Source organism: Falco naumanni, chromosome 3 (assembly GCF_017639655.2).
Source record: "Falco naumanni isolate bFalNau1 chromosome 3, bFalNau1.pat, whole genome shotgun sequence".
NCBI classification, from domain to species: Eukaryota; Metazoa; Chordata; class Aves; order Falconiformes; family Falconidae; genus Falco; species Falco naumanni.
The window spans coordinates 12,421,459-12,438,028 of NC_054056.1; the positions used below are offsets into that span (position 1 = coordinate 12,421,459).

The window sequence follows — 16,570 nt, forward strand, 5'->3', positions numbered from 1 at the left end:
GGCCCATTATTCAACACAGAGGCACAATGTATAGAGACACACTTGCTCACGTGTGCACACACACAGTTGCATGCTCATGCGCATGCAGAGGCACACATGTACAGGCATGCACACACTAGCACACTCATATGTGTGCACACACACGCATGCACACTCACACATGCACAACCCCACATACACTCCTGCATGTGCACACACACAGCTGTGCTCACTTGCACAAGTGCAAAGGTACACAGACACTCGCATGCTCACCTGTACACACCCTTGCACATTCACATGCATGCAGCCATGTGTACACCCCTGCAAACTTGCACGCTCACCCACCCACCCAGCTGGGCAAGCATGTGTTTGCACGCACACATATGCAAACACATGCAGGCGTTCCCTTGCACACTTGCTCGTGTGCACTTACTCATGTGTGTGCACATACTTGCACACAACTGCACATGCACTGGCACACTCGGCCGCACACACTGGCACACTCACATGTGCACACACACGCACAGATGCCCTTGCACACTCACGCGCGACGGGCACAGCCACACACACAGCTTACGCGTGTGCAAGCATGCGCGGGGGCGCCCTGGCACACTCGCGCGTGTGCAAACCCGGGCGCACAGGCCCACGCGCGCCCGTGCACACCCGCCCCACGCACACGCGCCCTTGCACACCGGCGCACGTGCACACCCAGCCCCCCCCCTCCCGCCCCCCCCCCCGCGCCCTCGGGCCCACGTGCGGAGCCACACGCGCTCCGCCCTTCCCCGCACACCACCGCGCCCCCCGCGCGCCCCCGCCCCGCCCCCGCCCCGCCCCCCTCCTCGCCCCGCCCCCTCCCGCCGCACGGCCCAATGGGCGCCGCCGCCCCGCGGCGCCGGGCGCTCCCTGCGCTCCCGCTCTCTTAAGCCGCTTCAATGCCCCCGCCGCGGCCGCGCGTCACCGCTCGGCTCCGCTGCGCGCCGCTCCGCCGCCTCCCCCGTGCTGCCCGCCCCGCCCGCCCTGCCGCCCCGCCGCCGCCATGGACACCGGCAGCAAGGTGAGTGCAGCGCCCCGGGGATCCGCCGCCGTCCCGTCCCGCCCGCCGCCCCCTCCCCCGCGTTACACAACTGGCGGGACGACGAGCTGTTCCGCGGGGCCCCGGCTGAAGCAGGCGGTGGGTGGGTTTGGGGTTAACCGGCTGCTTTTGGGGTCCCGGAAGCCGTCGGGCACAGCTCACACTGCGGACACGCTTGGGTGGCCGGCGCCAGGCGAAATAAACATTTTTTAAAAAAAACTTACCTCAGAAACAAGAGAGAACCCCCCCCAAACAGCCGTCGCGCAGCCTCCGCGCCTTACAGCGCGCCGGGATGAGAGTTCGGGGTGAGGCGCTCCTCTGCCCCCTGAGGTGCGGGGGAAAGCGCCAAAACAAGGCGGTTTTGGCCCCGCTTTGGGGGTGAGGAGGAGGCAGGCAGGGCCCCGGGGTGCCGGCTTGGCGACAGGGGGGTGCAGGGCTGGCGTGATACGGGGGGACCCCCCGGCAGTGCGGAGGCTCCGCCGGTTCGACCCCGGTGTCAGCCCTCTGCGCCACCGGGACGCAATCCACAGCAGTTTACCGCCCCCCCCCCCCCCCCCCCCCCCCACAATGAGTTAATTAAGTAATCTAAACTCAGTCGGCCCGTCGGCAGCAGCCGAGTCCTCCCAGCGCCGCAAACCCCCTTTACATAAATTGATTTATAATATTAGAGGTGGGTTAAAGCGATGCGACATCGGGCCCAGAATGAGGAAGGTGAGTTAAATTGCACGGGGGTCGTTAACGTTAGACCCCGGGCTCTCCTTGTCCCGGCCTTGCCTGGGGGATTCTGGCCCCCCCACCCCCCCAATATTCCCTTCTGGGAGTGTTTTGGGAGATACTCAAGTATGTAGGGATATTTTTTTTTTCGTGTTTTTTTTTTTTTTTTCCAGGGAAGGAAGTAAAAAATTTGCTCCGTGGCTGTACAAAGCGCCAGACAACGTGTAATTAAAAACAAAAATAATAATTTTATTCCAATTAAAGATGTTAGAGGAACAACTAGTCTTATTTTTCTCCCCAGCAAACAACTCCTTATTCCCCCTGTCCCCTGCTTTGGAGCATTGGGAATACTGTTTTTTTTAATTAAACTTTTATATATAAATATTATCTTATTTTATTTAAAGCTAGTTCTACCCCAGCGCCATTTTTTTTCTTTTTTTTTTTTTTTTTTTTGGGCGAGGTGTGGGTTTAGGGGTGGGAGCTGGGAACGTGACGGCCGGCAGCGCGTCGATGGGGGGAGGAATTGGAAGGAAATTTGCTCTCATAACGAAGAAATCCGATGCGCTGCCGGCCAGGCTTAACTCCCGGCTACCAAAATGGAGCCAGAGATGCGCTCCCTTTGCTTCTCCATCTTAACTACCCCATTCGATAAATTTGGGTTAGAAAGAATTACATTTTTTTTTAAGGGTAGTTAACTGCAGGAACAGTTTGCTCCGCTCTGATGGGCGACGCTTATAATCCGGAGCGTGTTTTGCAAGGAAGAAAAGGATTTTTATTCAAGCAGCTGGCGGTAGGGATGCTGGGGGTGCTGGGAGGTGGGGGACGAGCTTACCCCTCCGCCCTTCAATTTAATATTTAATATTATTAAAGTGGGACGTGCTTTTCTGCCCACGGAGCTGGGCTGCTCTGGCCTTTTGCATGCAAAAACATCTCCTGGGCTTGTCGCAGACCTCTTGTGGTTGCAAAACTGAGAGGGATCATGTCGTCGTCCCCAGCTGACCTTTAAGGGGGGAAAAAAAAAAAAAAAGAAATAATGCTGCTCTGACTCCACTTCCCCTCACCCTGAGTTTTCTCCCACACCAATAATCCCCCAACAAAATCTTGGCTGATCCCCACGGTGCTGGTATTACCCCTTGTTTTGGCTGCAAAAAAGCCCTCCTGTTGGTAAATGCTGGTGCTGTGGCCCATACCGTGGCTTTAGGAGCAGGTTTTACCTGGCCCTCGGTGGATGCGTAAGTTTTTCCTGGGCTGGGAGCCAGCAGGCAATGACCGAATCTGGTTGTCTTCACTCCAGCGAGTGTACATAAGTGTGCAAACAAGTGTGCAAGATGTTGTAAGGCTGCATCCCCTCCCCACAATTGCCCGCTGCATCCAGCCTGGCCCAGGATGGGACCTCTTGCACTGAGCCTTTGGATGCTTGTTAAGGCTGCGTGGCTAATTTTTATGAGCTCTGTTAAAATGTGGATTTTTTTCTTGAGACTCCCTCCTGGGACGCTTTTGTTAATGTTGTTATTATTTTTAAAGGGATTATTAATTTCCTTGTTCCATGAGGTAGGCAACATCCTGTAATTCTGCAGTGGAGGAAAAAAAAACCAAAACCAAAAGGGTAAAAAAAAATATTACAAAAAATTGTAAAGACAGACACAGCCTGCTGCAGGTTTGAGGGTGCTGCTGTCACCCTGCAGGCTGAACCCTCCTCTGAGCATCCAGACCTCTGTGTATAGAGTGATGAAGGAAGCAGGAAGCAGCAAAAACTAAATACAAATTTATGAAAATTACAAGCGTGGCACTCAACTTCCTATAAGGTATAGGAGTTAGTAGGGGAAAAAAACCACAAGTGTTAGATATATCCAGGCTGTAAATAAGCTTAGTGCACAAAAGCATGAAGGGGAAGTATTTTGGTTTTCTTTTCTTTTCCCCTGAACTCTAAATAAAATCTGCTGCTTTCTGCAAGCTGGTTAAAAAAAAAAAGGCCCAAGACCCTGCATGGGATTTTAGCCGGAGTTTCCCGTGCAAGGCTGCCCTGAAAAATAAACTTTTTTTTTTTTTTTTCTTCCTCCCCCCCCATCTCGCCATCTTAAGCCTCTCCTTTAATGGCGAGGTTAAAGCTGAAAGGCTCCCGGATCGGGCCGGGCAGCGTGTTTGGAACTGGGAAGCCAGAAGGGAGGGAGAGGAGCTGAATCACAGTGACCCTGCCTGGGGAGAGCCTCCAGAAACGCCAGCAGCCTTCCGACTGACTCTCTCCCTTCACCTCTTGAGGCTGCTGGAGTTTAATAAAAATAAAAGTGTTTTTTTTTTTTTATTTTGCTAAAAGTTAAAAATATAAAGATTTTTTGTTGCTAAAGGTTAAAAATAAAAGTTTGGGTTTTTTTGCTAGAGGTTAAACCCACAAGTTTTGGCTTCTTTTTGTTCTGTTATTTTTTTTGCTAGAGGTTCAAATTCAAAAAGTAATTTTCTTACTTAATTCTTTGTGGGGTCGTGGCTGGTGTTGGAGCAACGAGGTGTTACTGCCTGCCACCTTCCCGGAGTAAAGGTCATGCTGGCGTGATGCATCCCTATCCCTGTGGCATGGTGCTGCCGTGACTCACCTGCACACTTGCAGCCCCAGCTTTCCGGGGTGGGTGACCCAGCCTTTAGTGATGCGAAGTAAAAATCACTACCCCAAAAAGGAAAGAACCCCCCCCTAAAGCCCCACAGGAACCCTGAAATAAAAAAAAAGTTCCCCAAAACCACCCAAAGACTAAAAACCCTAATTTTTTTAAACAACGTTTATTCAAGCACAGGTTGCTTTCAGCATTCCTGATGTTGCCTGTTGCAGTTTTGCAGAGCAGTGAGCAGATGGATGAGGTTGGAGTTAGAATTTTTTGGGGGCTTTTTCCTTGTTTTTCTGGGATGCCAGCAACTTTCCAGCCTGTTTTTGCCCTCCCAAGTGGGACATTTTTGTCTCAGGGTGGGTTTATTCAGAATCACTGAACAAAACCAAGTGCCAAAACCTCCCTGATTAGTTGTGTTGGGGCCAAGCCTAATTAATGAGCTTCATTAACGGGGCTGGCTTTATTCCCTGTTGCTTTTTCCTTGCAAACTTTAACACCGAGGGAGGCAGTTTGGCCAGAGAGGGGAGGTCAGTAGCAGCGCTTACTTGTATTTATTAAAAAAAAAAAAGAAAACAGTAAGAAAATACCCCTTTCTTGTGTGTATGTACTTTGCAATCAGACCTCCTGATTTAGGGGGGGGTGTTTAGGTGGAGCCTGACCAGCACCAGTCCCTTGGGAATATTAATCTGAGATGCCAGGAGAGCATCCCTGGGTTGGGGTAATGCACTGGTCTCCCTGGATAACCGGGAAGAACCCACCCCCCAAATTAAGGGGCTTATAAATTTCACGTGGACCATCCCAAAGCTGATTAACCGGGAATGTCGGATCCTGGTTCTCGGAGCTGAGCACTGGGAAAATCTCCTGCCTGGGATAATTGGGCCATTAACGAAGGTGGCCCAAGCACTGGCCTGCCCTGACCCTGCTCCTAAACAAGGCTCTGATTGTCACTCTGGCTTAAGCGGGAGGAAGAGGAGGCGGGTGAAGGCTTTGCCAAATAGCCGGGATTTTGCTTAGGGACTGTTAATTAGGCTCTGATGCAAAAACTTTGTTAGTGGTGGCTGTCTGGGGCATCCTCATGCCGATGCTGGGACAACGCTCGGCTGACCGGCAGCGTCACCGTGGCGTCCCCAAAAACATCTTGTGCTGGCATGCTGCCTGGGTGTCACGTGGAGCCCTCGGAGGGGACCCTGCAAATCCAGATAAAAACTCCCGCCCCACGCCAGAGGCAAAATAATCATGGAATACCCAAACAGTATTTTTTTAACCCCAAACTAGTATTTTTTTCCCTTAGCCCATGTGGATGCTATAAAAAAAAGCAAGTTTTCTCTTTTATCCTGTGTATTTGTGCTTGCAACCTTATGAGCGTCCCTCCTCCTTTTGCAGCTCTTCAGGGAGAGGCACTGGGGAACCTTTCTGCTGGGGGGGGGGGCCATAGCTGGGACCTCAAGTTTAACCCCTCTTTTTTGTTTTCTTCCCCCTTTTCCTGCAGATGACTGCTCGCCTGATGCTCGCTGTGGGAGGAGCGGTGCTGGGTTCTTTGCAGTTTGGCTACAACACTGGTGTCATCAACGCCCCACAAAAGGTGAGCGTGCGCCGAGCAGCTGTGCAAAATTCCACTCCCCTGTGCCCGAAAACAAACCTGCATATGCTGCCAACCGGGCTAAAATAGTACATCCCGCTAGGCAGCTTAATGCCTGTAATGGGATTTGCAAGGCCGTTATTTAGCTCCCGCCTTCCCGGGAGAATTAGTTTCCTCCTTACTTAGCGTTTTTGCTGGGAAAAATCCCAGGAACGCATGCAGGATGCTCTCCAAGTGGGACCAGTGTAACTTTTAACCTTGGCTTTTAGCAAAGGTCTGGGAGTTAATTAGGGTTTGAGTCATCTGGAAGCAGGGGAATGGCTGCTGGGGTGGGTGCTTTGCATCCCGGAGCGTTGGAGGCAGGACGTCCCCTTGTCCCGGGGTGGAGATGGTCAGCTGGGACAGGCTGTGTGCGAAGGAGGGTGGAGAGCAGGCGGTGTTTGCTCCTTCCCCTAGTGTAGTGCCTGGACTCTCCAGCGGCTGGTAGGTACATGGAAGCCTTGAAAAACTTGACTTTCGCTGAATGATGTGGCTTTTTGAGGAGTTAAAGGCTTGGAAATGTTAGCTCAGAAATCCCGTGCGGGGCTTGTGATGTGCCCCGGGTAAAGCTCGGCTGCTGGGGTAAGGTGTCAAAGGACAAACTGGGGTCTGGCTGCTGCTGCAGGAGCTCAGAGCCTGTCCCTCAGCATCGTTGCAGCCTCTGGTTCACCATCCCAAAGCCACCAAGGCAGGATTCACGCTGCAAGAGCATTAATCCCATTACCAGGGAGCAGGCTGCAATATCTCGCCTCAAGTGCTGAAAAAACTCCTTGTGGGACAGAAGACCCCATGCAAAAACTTCCTGGACCCCACCCATATGGAAAGAACAAAAAAGATGCAAATTGTCTTTATTTGAAGTATTGCATTAAATTGTATTTAATCCCGATGAGTGGCCCATGCAGGATTTCATGCGGGTGGAGGCTGCGACTCCTGTCCAGCACCCTTGCTGCTTGTACCCACGGCCACAGTGCATGCATCCGTCTGCTGAAAGCATCACCCTGCTAAAACAGCCTAACCTGTGCTCGCCTTCCCCTGGACCGATGCGCGCTGGTAACACTCCCACTTGGCTGGCGGTGAGCATCCTCCTCTGGAGACAGGCGATAGGAGCAGCGTTTGAAACGGTGGCGAGCTGGGAAATCCCTGGAAACGTGCTGAGGAGCTGCTTTCTGGCATCTGCCCTCGTTTTCTCTTGAGCTCCGGCACTGCGGGGAGCAGGAGCTCTGTAATTACTGACCTGCATTGGAGCCCGGCCCCGCATCCCGAGGATGTGTGTTGTTTCCCTGTGGCTGAAGGACTTTACTCCATCCTCTCCTGACCCAGGAGATGCTGCCCTGGGTGACGTGAGCATTGGGGACTGAGCTCCGGTTCCTGCAGAGCCCCCAGCAAAGCAGGATACCCCCGCGATGGGTGTTGCCTCAGTTTCCTTTGTGCATTTTAGGATTAAACCCTTGGAGCTTAGGCCAGGGCTGGGCTGTGTGTTTTAGGGACGAGTCACCCAAGCGAGTGATGCTGTGTTTAGAGTGCAGAACTAATGGGGGAACAGATTTGGGGTGCCCTGTGTTGGGGGCGTGAGGGGAGGCAGGGTGAGTATTGTCCTGGGTAGCAGGATGCTCTGGGCATGGGGGTTCCTCCCACATTTAAGGGTGGAGACACGTTGGGACGTGGGTCTGGGGATGTGTTGGGGTGCAGGATTGGGGATGCATTGGGATGGGACTGCATCAGTGTGTAGGGATGAGATGGGGATGCATCGGGGTGCAGGATGAGGATGCATCAGGATAATCTGGGGCATAGGATTGGGGTTAGGATGCTGGATGGGGATGAATTGGGGTGCAGGATTGGGATCAGGATGCATCAGGATGCATTGGGGTGCTGGACTGGGATGCATCAGGATGTGTCAGGGTACAGGACTGGGATGGGGATACATTGGGGTGCACTGAGGTGCAGGATGGGGATGTATCAGGGTGCGTTGGGGTGCAGGATTGGGAGTGGGACGCAGTGTGGCACAGGCGTGGGGATGCATCAGGGTGCAGGACGGGTATGGAGTGGGGTGAAGGGCTGAGATGCATCATTCCCCTGGCCTCAGCAGTGCAAGTGCAGCAGTGTTTGCTGGCAGCCGCTCCCTGCGGCCGGCGGCCTTGCAGAAAGGCTCCTTTCTCAGGTGGAGGGCTGAGCGCCGGTTTTGTGGTCCTCTTAATAGAGTCCTCCCTGCTGCTGAAACAGCGGCTTGGTGTTTGTGGGGTGTTTGCAGATGTGATGTGGGGAGGGAACGGCCCGAAACTGGGCGAGGGCTGGTAGCAAACACTCGGCTGAAGTGAAATGAAGGGGAAGAGAAGGGGAAAAAACCCCCAGCTTTTGGGAAATGGCAATTATTTTTTTTCATGCTTCTCACTTTAAACTCATTTCTCATCTCCTCCTCTCCCAACAACTGGCTCATGGTGGATTTTTCCATCCATCCTTTTTTGCAGGAGGAACGGGTGCCAGGAGGGGGGTATTTGGGTGTTATTTTTTGATAAGCTGAGGCACAGCCCAGTGTAGCTCAGCTGGCACTGGGGTGTCTGCTGTTGCTTGAATTAATTTTTTTCTGCCTCAAGGCGAGAGAGCTGGCAATTTTGGGAAAGTAGGGAGGAATTTAGAGCGCTGCAAGGTTTGGTGGGGTGTGTGCGAAGACCTGCTTACCCCTACCGGAGCCTGGGCCAGTCCTGGGTTCTCCAAGTAATAATATCAATAATCTATTTTGGTGATGTTAGGAAAAGGAAGGGAAAAGCCCCCAAAGCATCAAAACCTCCAGGTGAAGCAGGAAGCGAATGAGATCACTTAAATACTGAAATTCTAATAGTTTAGGAGCTTTGTAGAAGGAATAACTTAAAAATAATAATTACATTATTGAAATGAATAGTGAAGTACAGGGTGTATTTCTTGCGCTGCCTCTGCCAGGGGCTCTTGTTTGTGCTTGAAATGACGGAAAAACTAGAAAACCAAATGTGATTGTGCAAACACTTAAATCAGCATGTGCAAAACCCTTGGAGGCAGTGAGGCCTTTGGGCCACTTGATGTCCAGCAGCATGTTACCAAGCCCTTTGCTTTTTGGGTTTGGGGGTGGGTGACCCTTAAATAACTTTACTCGAGGCTTTTCAGCAGTGGGCTGGCTTTAAAAATACATTTTTTTAATATATATATTTATATAAATATATATATATAAAAAAGGGTGTTCTGTGTAAAAACGAGTGCCTGTCTTGGATGTTAGTGTTGCGGAAGTGTTGCGGAATTATAGTGTTATAAGTATTGCGTTATGGAAGTATTGCAGAAAAAAACCTAGAAATTAAATTCAGGGGAGTGTCCAAGGGGATGGGAATCGATCAGCTGCCTGGATCACCCTGCTGTCTTCCTCACCTTCCTCCAGCAGCTCCACTGTCTCCCCTTCTGTGTTGTTTCTCTGGGGATGGAGGCGTGTCCCTTCCCACCTCCTGTGCCCTGGGAGGAGCATGACCTCCCGGTGGCCGCCTGGTGAGGCGAAAGAGGTGTTTTGGCAATGCCAAGCCGCTCTCTCGGCAGGGCGAGCCCAGAACCTGTCTGGCTGCATATCCCCCGTGCATCCCATCAGGTTTCCTCCCTTGGCCTGGAGCTGAGCCACCAGCCTGGCGGCTGGGCGGCTCCTGGCTCTGTGACGCATCGTCTTGTGAGCAGCGCTCGCCAGCCAAGGGTCCGTAGGTGGCGGGGCTGAGGCCAGGCAATTCATGACACCGGTGGCACGGATGAAATGGAGATGGTTTTAACCCACAGCTTCCTTTCTCCTCCCTCTTTTGCAGGTGATTGAGGACTTCTACAACCATACCTGGCTGTACCGATACGATGAGCCCATCAGCCCTGCCACCCTCACTACACTCTGGTCCCTCTCCGTCGCAATCTTCTCTGTCGGAGGCATGATCGGATCCTTTTCCGTGGGGCTCTTTGTCAATCGCTTTGGACGGTGAGCACAGAGTGTGGTGGACCCATGGTAGACCTCAACGAGGGGGTTGTGCAGCCTCACCCCACCCCGGCATCCCAGGGGGGTGGCTTTGGGCACCTCCCTCCTGCCAAGAGCTGCTGTTTGGGTTCTCCTGATGCCCCTTCACCCTCTCTGACCCCCCTGGTCCTCACCACGCTCCTCCCTTCCCTCCCCAGGCGCAACTCCATGCTGATGTCCAACATTCTCGCCTTCGTGTCAGCCGTCCTCATGGGCTTCTCCAAGATGGCTCTCTCCTTCGAGATGCTCATCCTTGGCCGCTTCATCATTGGCCTCTACTCTGGCCTCACCACCGGTTTTGTGCCCATGTACGTGGGTGAGGTGTCCCCCACTGCACTGCGCGGCGCGTTGGGAACATTCCACCAGCTCGGCATTGTCTTGGGCATCCTCATCGCGCAGGTGAGTGCCAGAGAACCGGCTGCAGGGGGTTCCCCCATCTTTGGTGCTGACATTTGTCAGGGTCCACAGGGGGTGGGGTTTTGTGTGGCAGCGCAGAGTGTTGCCTGTGCTGGGCTGATGGAGCTGGGACTAGAGGGATGGACCTGGAGCTCAGTGGGAGCAGGGATGCTGTGAGATCTTGAGGTTTGGGGTGGGCAGCAGCACGATACGGCATCTGTTGGCCACCTGGAAGCAGCATATCTGTCTGTGCCCCTCTGATGGGTGTCCAAGCCTGTAGCGAGCCTGTGAACAGCAGAGTTGGGTCTCACTTGAGCTGGGGAAGGGTGACTCAACCCCTCTTGTCCTCAGGTGTTCGGTTTGGACTTGATCATGGGAAACGACTCGCTCTGGCCACTGCTCCTGGGGTTCATCTTCGTCCCTGCCCTGCTGCAGTGCATCATCTTGCCCTTTGCCCCTGAGAGCCCCCGCTTCCTCCTCATCAACCGCAACGAGGAGAACAAAGCTAAGAGCGGTGAGTGATCCCCATCCCCAAGCTCGTCCCACCACGCAGGAGGGTCCTCAGCTGCTCCTGACTCCAGCTCTTCCCCTCAGTCCTCAAGAAGCTGAGGGGCACGACGGACGTCAGCAGCGACCTCCAGGAGATGAAGGAGGAGAGCCGGCAAATGATGAGGGAGAAGAAGGTCACCATAATGGAGCTCTTCCGTTCCCCCATGTATCGCCAGCCCATCCTCATCGCCATCGTCCTGCAGCTGTCCCAGCAGCTCTCAGGAATCAATGCGGTGAGTTCTGGGGGCAGCTAGGTGCCATGGGTCAGCTGCTCACCCACAGCTCACGTCGTGCTGGCTCCAAGACCCTTTCCTCATGGCACATCCCTGCTCTTTGTAGGTCTTCTACTACTCCACCAGCATCTTTGAGAAGTCGGGTGTGGAGCAGCCCGTTTATGCCACCATTGGCTCCGGCGTGGTCAATACAGCTTTCACAGTCGTTTCGGTGAGTTGTGGCCCACCAGGCTCTCACCAGGGAAGGTGGAGCGACGCGGGCTTTCCTGTGTGCCGGGGATGTGCTGACAGGCGCGTGTCTCCATCCAACAGCTCTTCGTGGTGGAACGCGCTGGACGCAGGACGCTCCACCTCATCGGCCTGGCAGGGATGGCAGGGTGCGCGGTGCTCATGACCATCGCCCTGACGCTGCTGGTGAGCGGTGGGTGCTGACAGGCCGGCTGGGCCAGGAGGAGGTCCTGCCGGCTGCCCCTCGCTGGGGGCACCTGGGGGAGGAAGGACTTGTCCTAAGGGTGACAGCTGAGCGGTCCCCGCTGCCCATGTCTCTTTCGAGGTCCCAGAAATCCAGTCTCCAACATGGAGAAGCCCCACAGCACCGTGCGTGCTTGAGTCTCCTCATCTGGGATGGCCGGGTGCTGCGTCCCCCCTCACCGAACCACCCTTCTCTCTCTCCCTTGGACTAGGACCAAATGCCCTGGATGTCCTACCTCAGCATCGTGGCCATCTTCGGCTTCGTGGCCTTCTTCGAGATTGGTCCAGGCCCCATCCCGTGGTTTATCGTGGCCGAACTGTTCAGCCAGGGCCCTCGGCCCGCTGCCTTCGCTGTCGCCGGGCTCTCCAACTGGACCTCGAACTTCATCGTGGGCATGGGCTTCCAGTACATCGCGGTAATCACCCACTGCCGCTCGCCACGAGCCGGGGGGACACCGGGGGTGGGCACCCCTCAGAGGAAGGGGGAGGGAAGGAGCAGCAGCGGGACGTGGCGATCCTTACGGGTCCCTTCCCACTCGGGGTGCTTGCTGGAAGGGTGCCCCGAGCTGCCGGGGGGGCGGGTGGTCGCTGAATGCTCCTTTAGCCATTGCCCATCGGCTCCCAGCGCCACCTCCCCCCACGTGCTCACCCCTCCTCCTCCTCTTTCCTCCTTCCCAGCAACTCTGCGGCTCCTACGTCTTCATCATCTTCACGGTGCTGCTAGTCCTCTTCTTCATCTTCACCTACTTCAAGGTGCCGGAGACGAAGGGTCGGACCTTCGACGAAATCGCCTCGGGTTTCCGCCAGGGAGGAGCCAGCCAGAGCGACAAAACCCCGGATGAGTTTCACAGCTTGGGCGCCGACTCGCAGGTCTAACCCGCCGCGGCCTTGCAGCCGCCCACCTTCTCTCCTGAGTTTGGGGGTTATTTTTTAAAACGCTTTGTACAGAAACCGGGAAGGAGGGAGCGGGGGGTCCGGCTCTTGCGCTTACACCCCTTTTCCAGACTCCCCCACTGGTTTAACGTGGACAGACTGACCTATTTTATTTTATTTTAATTTTTTCCTGCTAGGAATGATTTTGTTGGGTTTTGTTTTTATTTTTTTAGCTGGTTTCGCGTCCAGGATTTCAAAGCCAGTCGGCGTTTTAAAAACCAACCATGCGGCCTCTGCCACGGGAGGGCGGTGCCCTTGTTTTTAATGACGCGATAGGTTATTTAACGAGAAATCACGTAGCGGAAGTTTTTAAAGCTGGAAACTTTTTTTTTTTTATAAGGTTCTAATCTTAGAAAAATCATGTAAATTGACTAAACCTAAACGAACGATTTTTTTTTTTTAAAAAGAAAAACAAGAAACGAGTTGTTTTTTAAAGCAGTCTAATTGATTTCAAGCCCCGGTGGGTTCGGGGATGGGGATTTCCTGGACGGAGCGTGCGGACCTGAGCGGGAAGGTCACTGTCCCGCCGCAGAGCGGCTCTGCTGGTGGCTTCTCATCTCCGTCACCTGAATTTCAGCCAGGAGGGGAGAAGAGGAGCGGGACCGTGATTTTTCTTTCTGTTTCGGTTTTTTTGTTGGTTTTTGTTTTTTTTTTTTTTGTGGTTTAATCTCGGCAATATTTGCCCAACGGTGAAGCGCCGGCAGAGCCAACCAGCAGCCGCACACTACAGCACCCCCCTCCCTTGCTACTGCCCCCGCCCCCGGCTCCCCCAAATCCATCAGCACGCGGATACATCCATGTCCTGCTCTGTGTATAGACTGGAAGATATTTATATTATATATATTTTTGTTCAATGGTTGTTAATAGTAGACGTTTAAGTTATAGTGTTTCTGATTTGATGAGCAAAGTACTGTAAATATTCTCGGAGTATATTCACACTGTATAATGTATACAAAAAGGTACAGATGCAAAGGTATAGTTTCTATAGCGACTAAGACAAAAAAAAAAAGCTTGTACATGGTTAGGATGACTTTTGTATAGTTCATTCCCTGCACTGTAGTTGTATCTATTGCACTGAATTTCAAGCTGGAGTATATTAAAAAACAAAAGATAAAGAGAAATCCTGTCCTTTTCAAACAAAACTGAAGAAAAAGAGGAAAAAAAACCCCACCCAAACAAAAAAAAGCATTTCCCCGAGTGCAGCTGGTGTGGGAGCTCCTGGCACATTCCCAAAGCCCCAGGCGGTGTTTTATAGATAGTTTTGGGTTTTTTTAAGATTTTTTATTTATTTGTCTCTTTTGGAAGTGATGACATTTGACCACACTTAACATAAAAGGTAGGTGGGGAAAAAAAAATAAATTACTAAAAATTACAAAAAAAAGACCCTGGGATAAACTTGCGGCGTCTGCACAGCATGGCACCCGCGCGTGTGTGTGTGTTTTTTAAAGCAAATACATTTACTAAGTGCCAAGAGGACGGTGTGTGGTGTGCTAACAATAAAGGAGAATGGATGCAGCGACCCCGCCCACTGGCTCCCGTGCCTTTATTTCCCCTGCGCCACCGCGGCCGCCTCGTCCTTTCGCACCCGGGGACCCGACGCCCGGCACGTTCCCGCAACAGGGTGGGGAAGGGGGGAATCCTGTGGGAAGCCGCGATGGGAATCGGGGATGGCGGGTCCCCGGGGGGTTTGTGTCCCTGCGAGGCTTCGCCCCCACGGGCCCGACTCTCCCGGCTGCAGCAGTGGCCTGTGCCGCCCTTGAACCGCTGCCCCGCGCGCCCGGGCGAGGCAGGGCTGGAGGCTGCTGCTTCTTCCCAGATTTTGGTTTTTTTCCCTGGAATTCAGGTGCCAAGAGCTGCAAGTCTGAGCGGTCCCGGGCAGCGAAGCGCTGAGCTTGGTCACTCCGGGCTCTTGGCTGTTGATTGAAACATCTCCTCACCCCGGAGTGCGCGCGCTGGGGCGGTGTGTCAAGGAACCGGCTCTTCCAAAACCTTCCAAAGCTGCCCAGAAATATTCCTGGTTAGCCCAAGGCTCTCTCGCCCACGCTCACATCTCCAGCCCAGCCCCTGGAGATGCTCGGCCCTACGCAAAGTTAATTTTCACGCTGTCTTCTACGGCATCGAACAGGCAGGAGCGGCGACAGCGAGCAGCCGGCTGGGCACATCGTGCAGCGCCCCGAGGGATTACGGCACCCGCGCGCCCGCGGCTCCAAATCCCCAGCCGCGATGACCCAATTCCTCTGCGCCCGTGGCACCGTGCCAGCGGCTGCAGCGTCCCCCCCGGCATCCCCCACCCTGCGGCGGTGGTCGTGCCAGCTGTGGAGAGACCCGATGAGGCTGGATGTGTCCCCCAGCATCTCCCATGGCACTGGGAGGTCTCCCACGCATCCCCCAGCATCTCCTGTGGTATTGGGAGGTCTTCTACATGTCCCCCAGCATCTCCTGTGGTACTGGGACATCTCCCACATGTTCCCCAGCATCTTCTGTGGTACTGGGAGGTCTCCCATGGTACTGAGAGGTCTCTCACCCATCCCCCAGCATCTCCCGTGGTACTGGGACGTCTCCCATGTGTCCCCCAGCATCTCCCATGGTACTGAGATGTCTCCCATCCATCCCCAAGCATCTCCCCTGGTACTGGGAGGTCTCCCACCCGTCCCCCCAGCCCAGCTGCTGGTGGGGCCCCTTGTGCACCCTGACCAGCGCTACCCCTCCCCGTGTAACGAGACCGGGGCTGGAGTGGAGCCTTTCCCTTTCCCAGCAGCATCAATCCCTTCTAATTGCTCCGGTCCCAGCTTGACGAAGCGTTTAGAAGCGTACTTGACTCCATCCCAATTCAGCGAGGCAATTAAATGCACTCATAAATCCTCCTGAAGTAAATGAGACTTAATCGTAGGCTTAAAGCTCAGCTGAATCCAGACCTTCGCAGCGGGGCAAGTTTCCCTTGACCTCTTTCCCAGCTGTGCGAGGCTGTCACATGCTTCGGTGGCTGAACCGAGCTCAGCGCACCGTGTCCCACCCCTGGGGTCCCCTCTAGCCCTTCCCCAATGTCCCTTTGCCTTCCTGCCCCCCCTGCCCGGCCGGTCTCCCTGCTCTCCAGGGGAAAGCGGTGACACAAGGGACCTCCTCCTCTTGAGGGTGATGTCAGAGTTAATGGGGCACCCTGGCAAGCTCCCAGCTGTGAGGAAACCATGTCTCCTTTGGGCTGGAAGCTGGGACAGGAGCTAGCTGGCCTTTCACTCCTGCCCCTCAGGACGGCTGACAGCCCCTCATGCTGTTCTGGCCCCTCCTGGGCACAAGTTCTGCGGAACAAAGGAGTTCCCCAGTGCCCAGAGCCGCCAGACCCCGCTAAACCTCTGCAAAAAGAGAACAGGGAGATTTGGAAATGGAGGGGCCCCGCAGCGAGGTGCAGCACCCGATGGAGCCCAACCAGGTCCTGAGCCTCGCCCCGCGTTAGGGCGCGGCGAAGACCTTCCCCCCCGTCCCTCCCTGGCGGCTCCTCCCTCGTCACACTGAAAGGCAAAAGGAGGAAACCAGTAACAAACACGTCGGCTGGTCCCGGCTTCTGGACAGACAATGTGAGGACGTAAGAGGCTGTTTGCTTATTCATAAATCATTAGATAACGATTTACGCGTCACGTGTCGGTTGTGCTTTTGGTTTCTCACCCTCGCACTATTTTCCCTTAACAGGTGACCGAGGTTGAGCAGGGCAGGAAAATTAACTTGTACCAAAGTGTTTCATTTTCAGAGACTCATTGAGGCAGAAAGGGACACATCTGGAAAGCTGGCAGCAGCGGGAAGGACCCACACGGCTTGTCACACCTTTGGTTTTCAGCACTCCAGAGAGAGAACCCGGCCAAACACCTGCCTCTGGTGGAGAGAGCTCTTTATTTTGCGCAGGGAAGCTTGGCGTTAATCAACTTTAACAAATGACCGATAGTTTCCAGAGACTCATGTTGGGGCAGTTGTTTCACCAGGTCAAAGGCTTTCACCCCCACCTCACGAGCCTGGAAG

General features: G+C 54.1%; 2 protein-coding genes across 2 annotated transcripts in view; one reads left to right on the plus strand and one right to left on the minus strand.

Moving 5' to 3' along the window:
• Positions 1-965: 965 nt before the first annotated feature.
• On the plus strand, positions 966-14,087 carry SLC2A1 (solute carrier family 2 member 1). Its single transcript, XM_040587989.1, has 10 exons — positions 966-1,033; positions 5,849-5,941; positions 9,784-9,944; positions 10,139-10,379; positions 10,728-10,890; positions 10,971-11,158; positions 11,265-11,369; positions 11,471-11,572; positions 11,842-12,045; positions 12,308-14,087. The coding sequence occupies exons 1-10, from the start codon at positions 1,016-1,018 to the stop codon at positions 12,503-12,505; spliced, it is 1,473 nt and encodes a 490-aa protein (XP_040443923.1). The 5' UTR covers positions 966-1,015; the 3' UTR covers positions 12,506-14,087.
• Positions 14,088-16,425: 2,338 nt separating this feature from the next.
• ZMYND12 (zinc finger MYND-type containing 12) overlaps positions 16,426-16,570 on the minus strand; it is a gene marked incomplete at its 5' end in the record, with an annotated part of 7,770 nt that continues 7,625 nt past the window's right edge. Inside the window, one exon of the mRNA XM_040585688.1 lies at positions 16,426-16,563. Within this exon, the coding sequence (XP_040441622.1) occupies positions 16,444-16,563 (120 nt within the window). The remainder of the gene's footprint in view (positions 16,564-16,570) is intronic.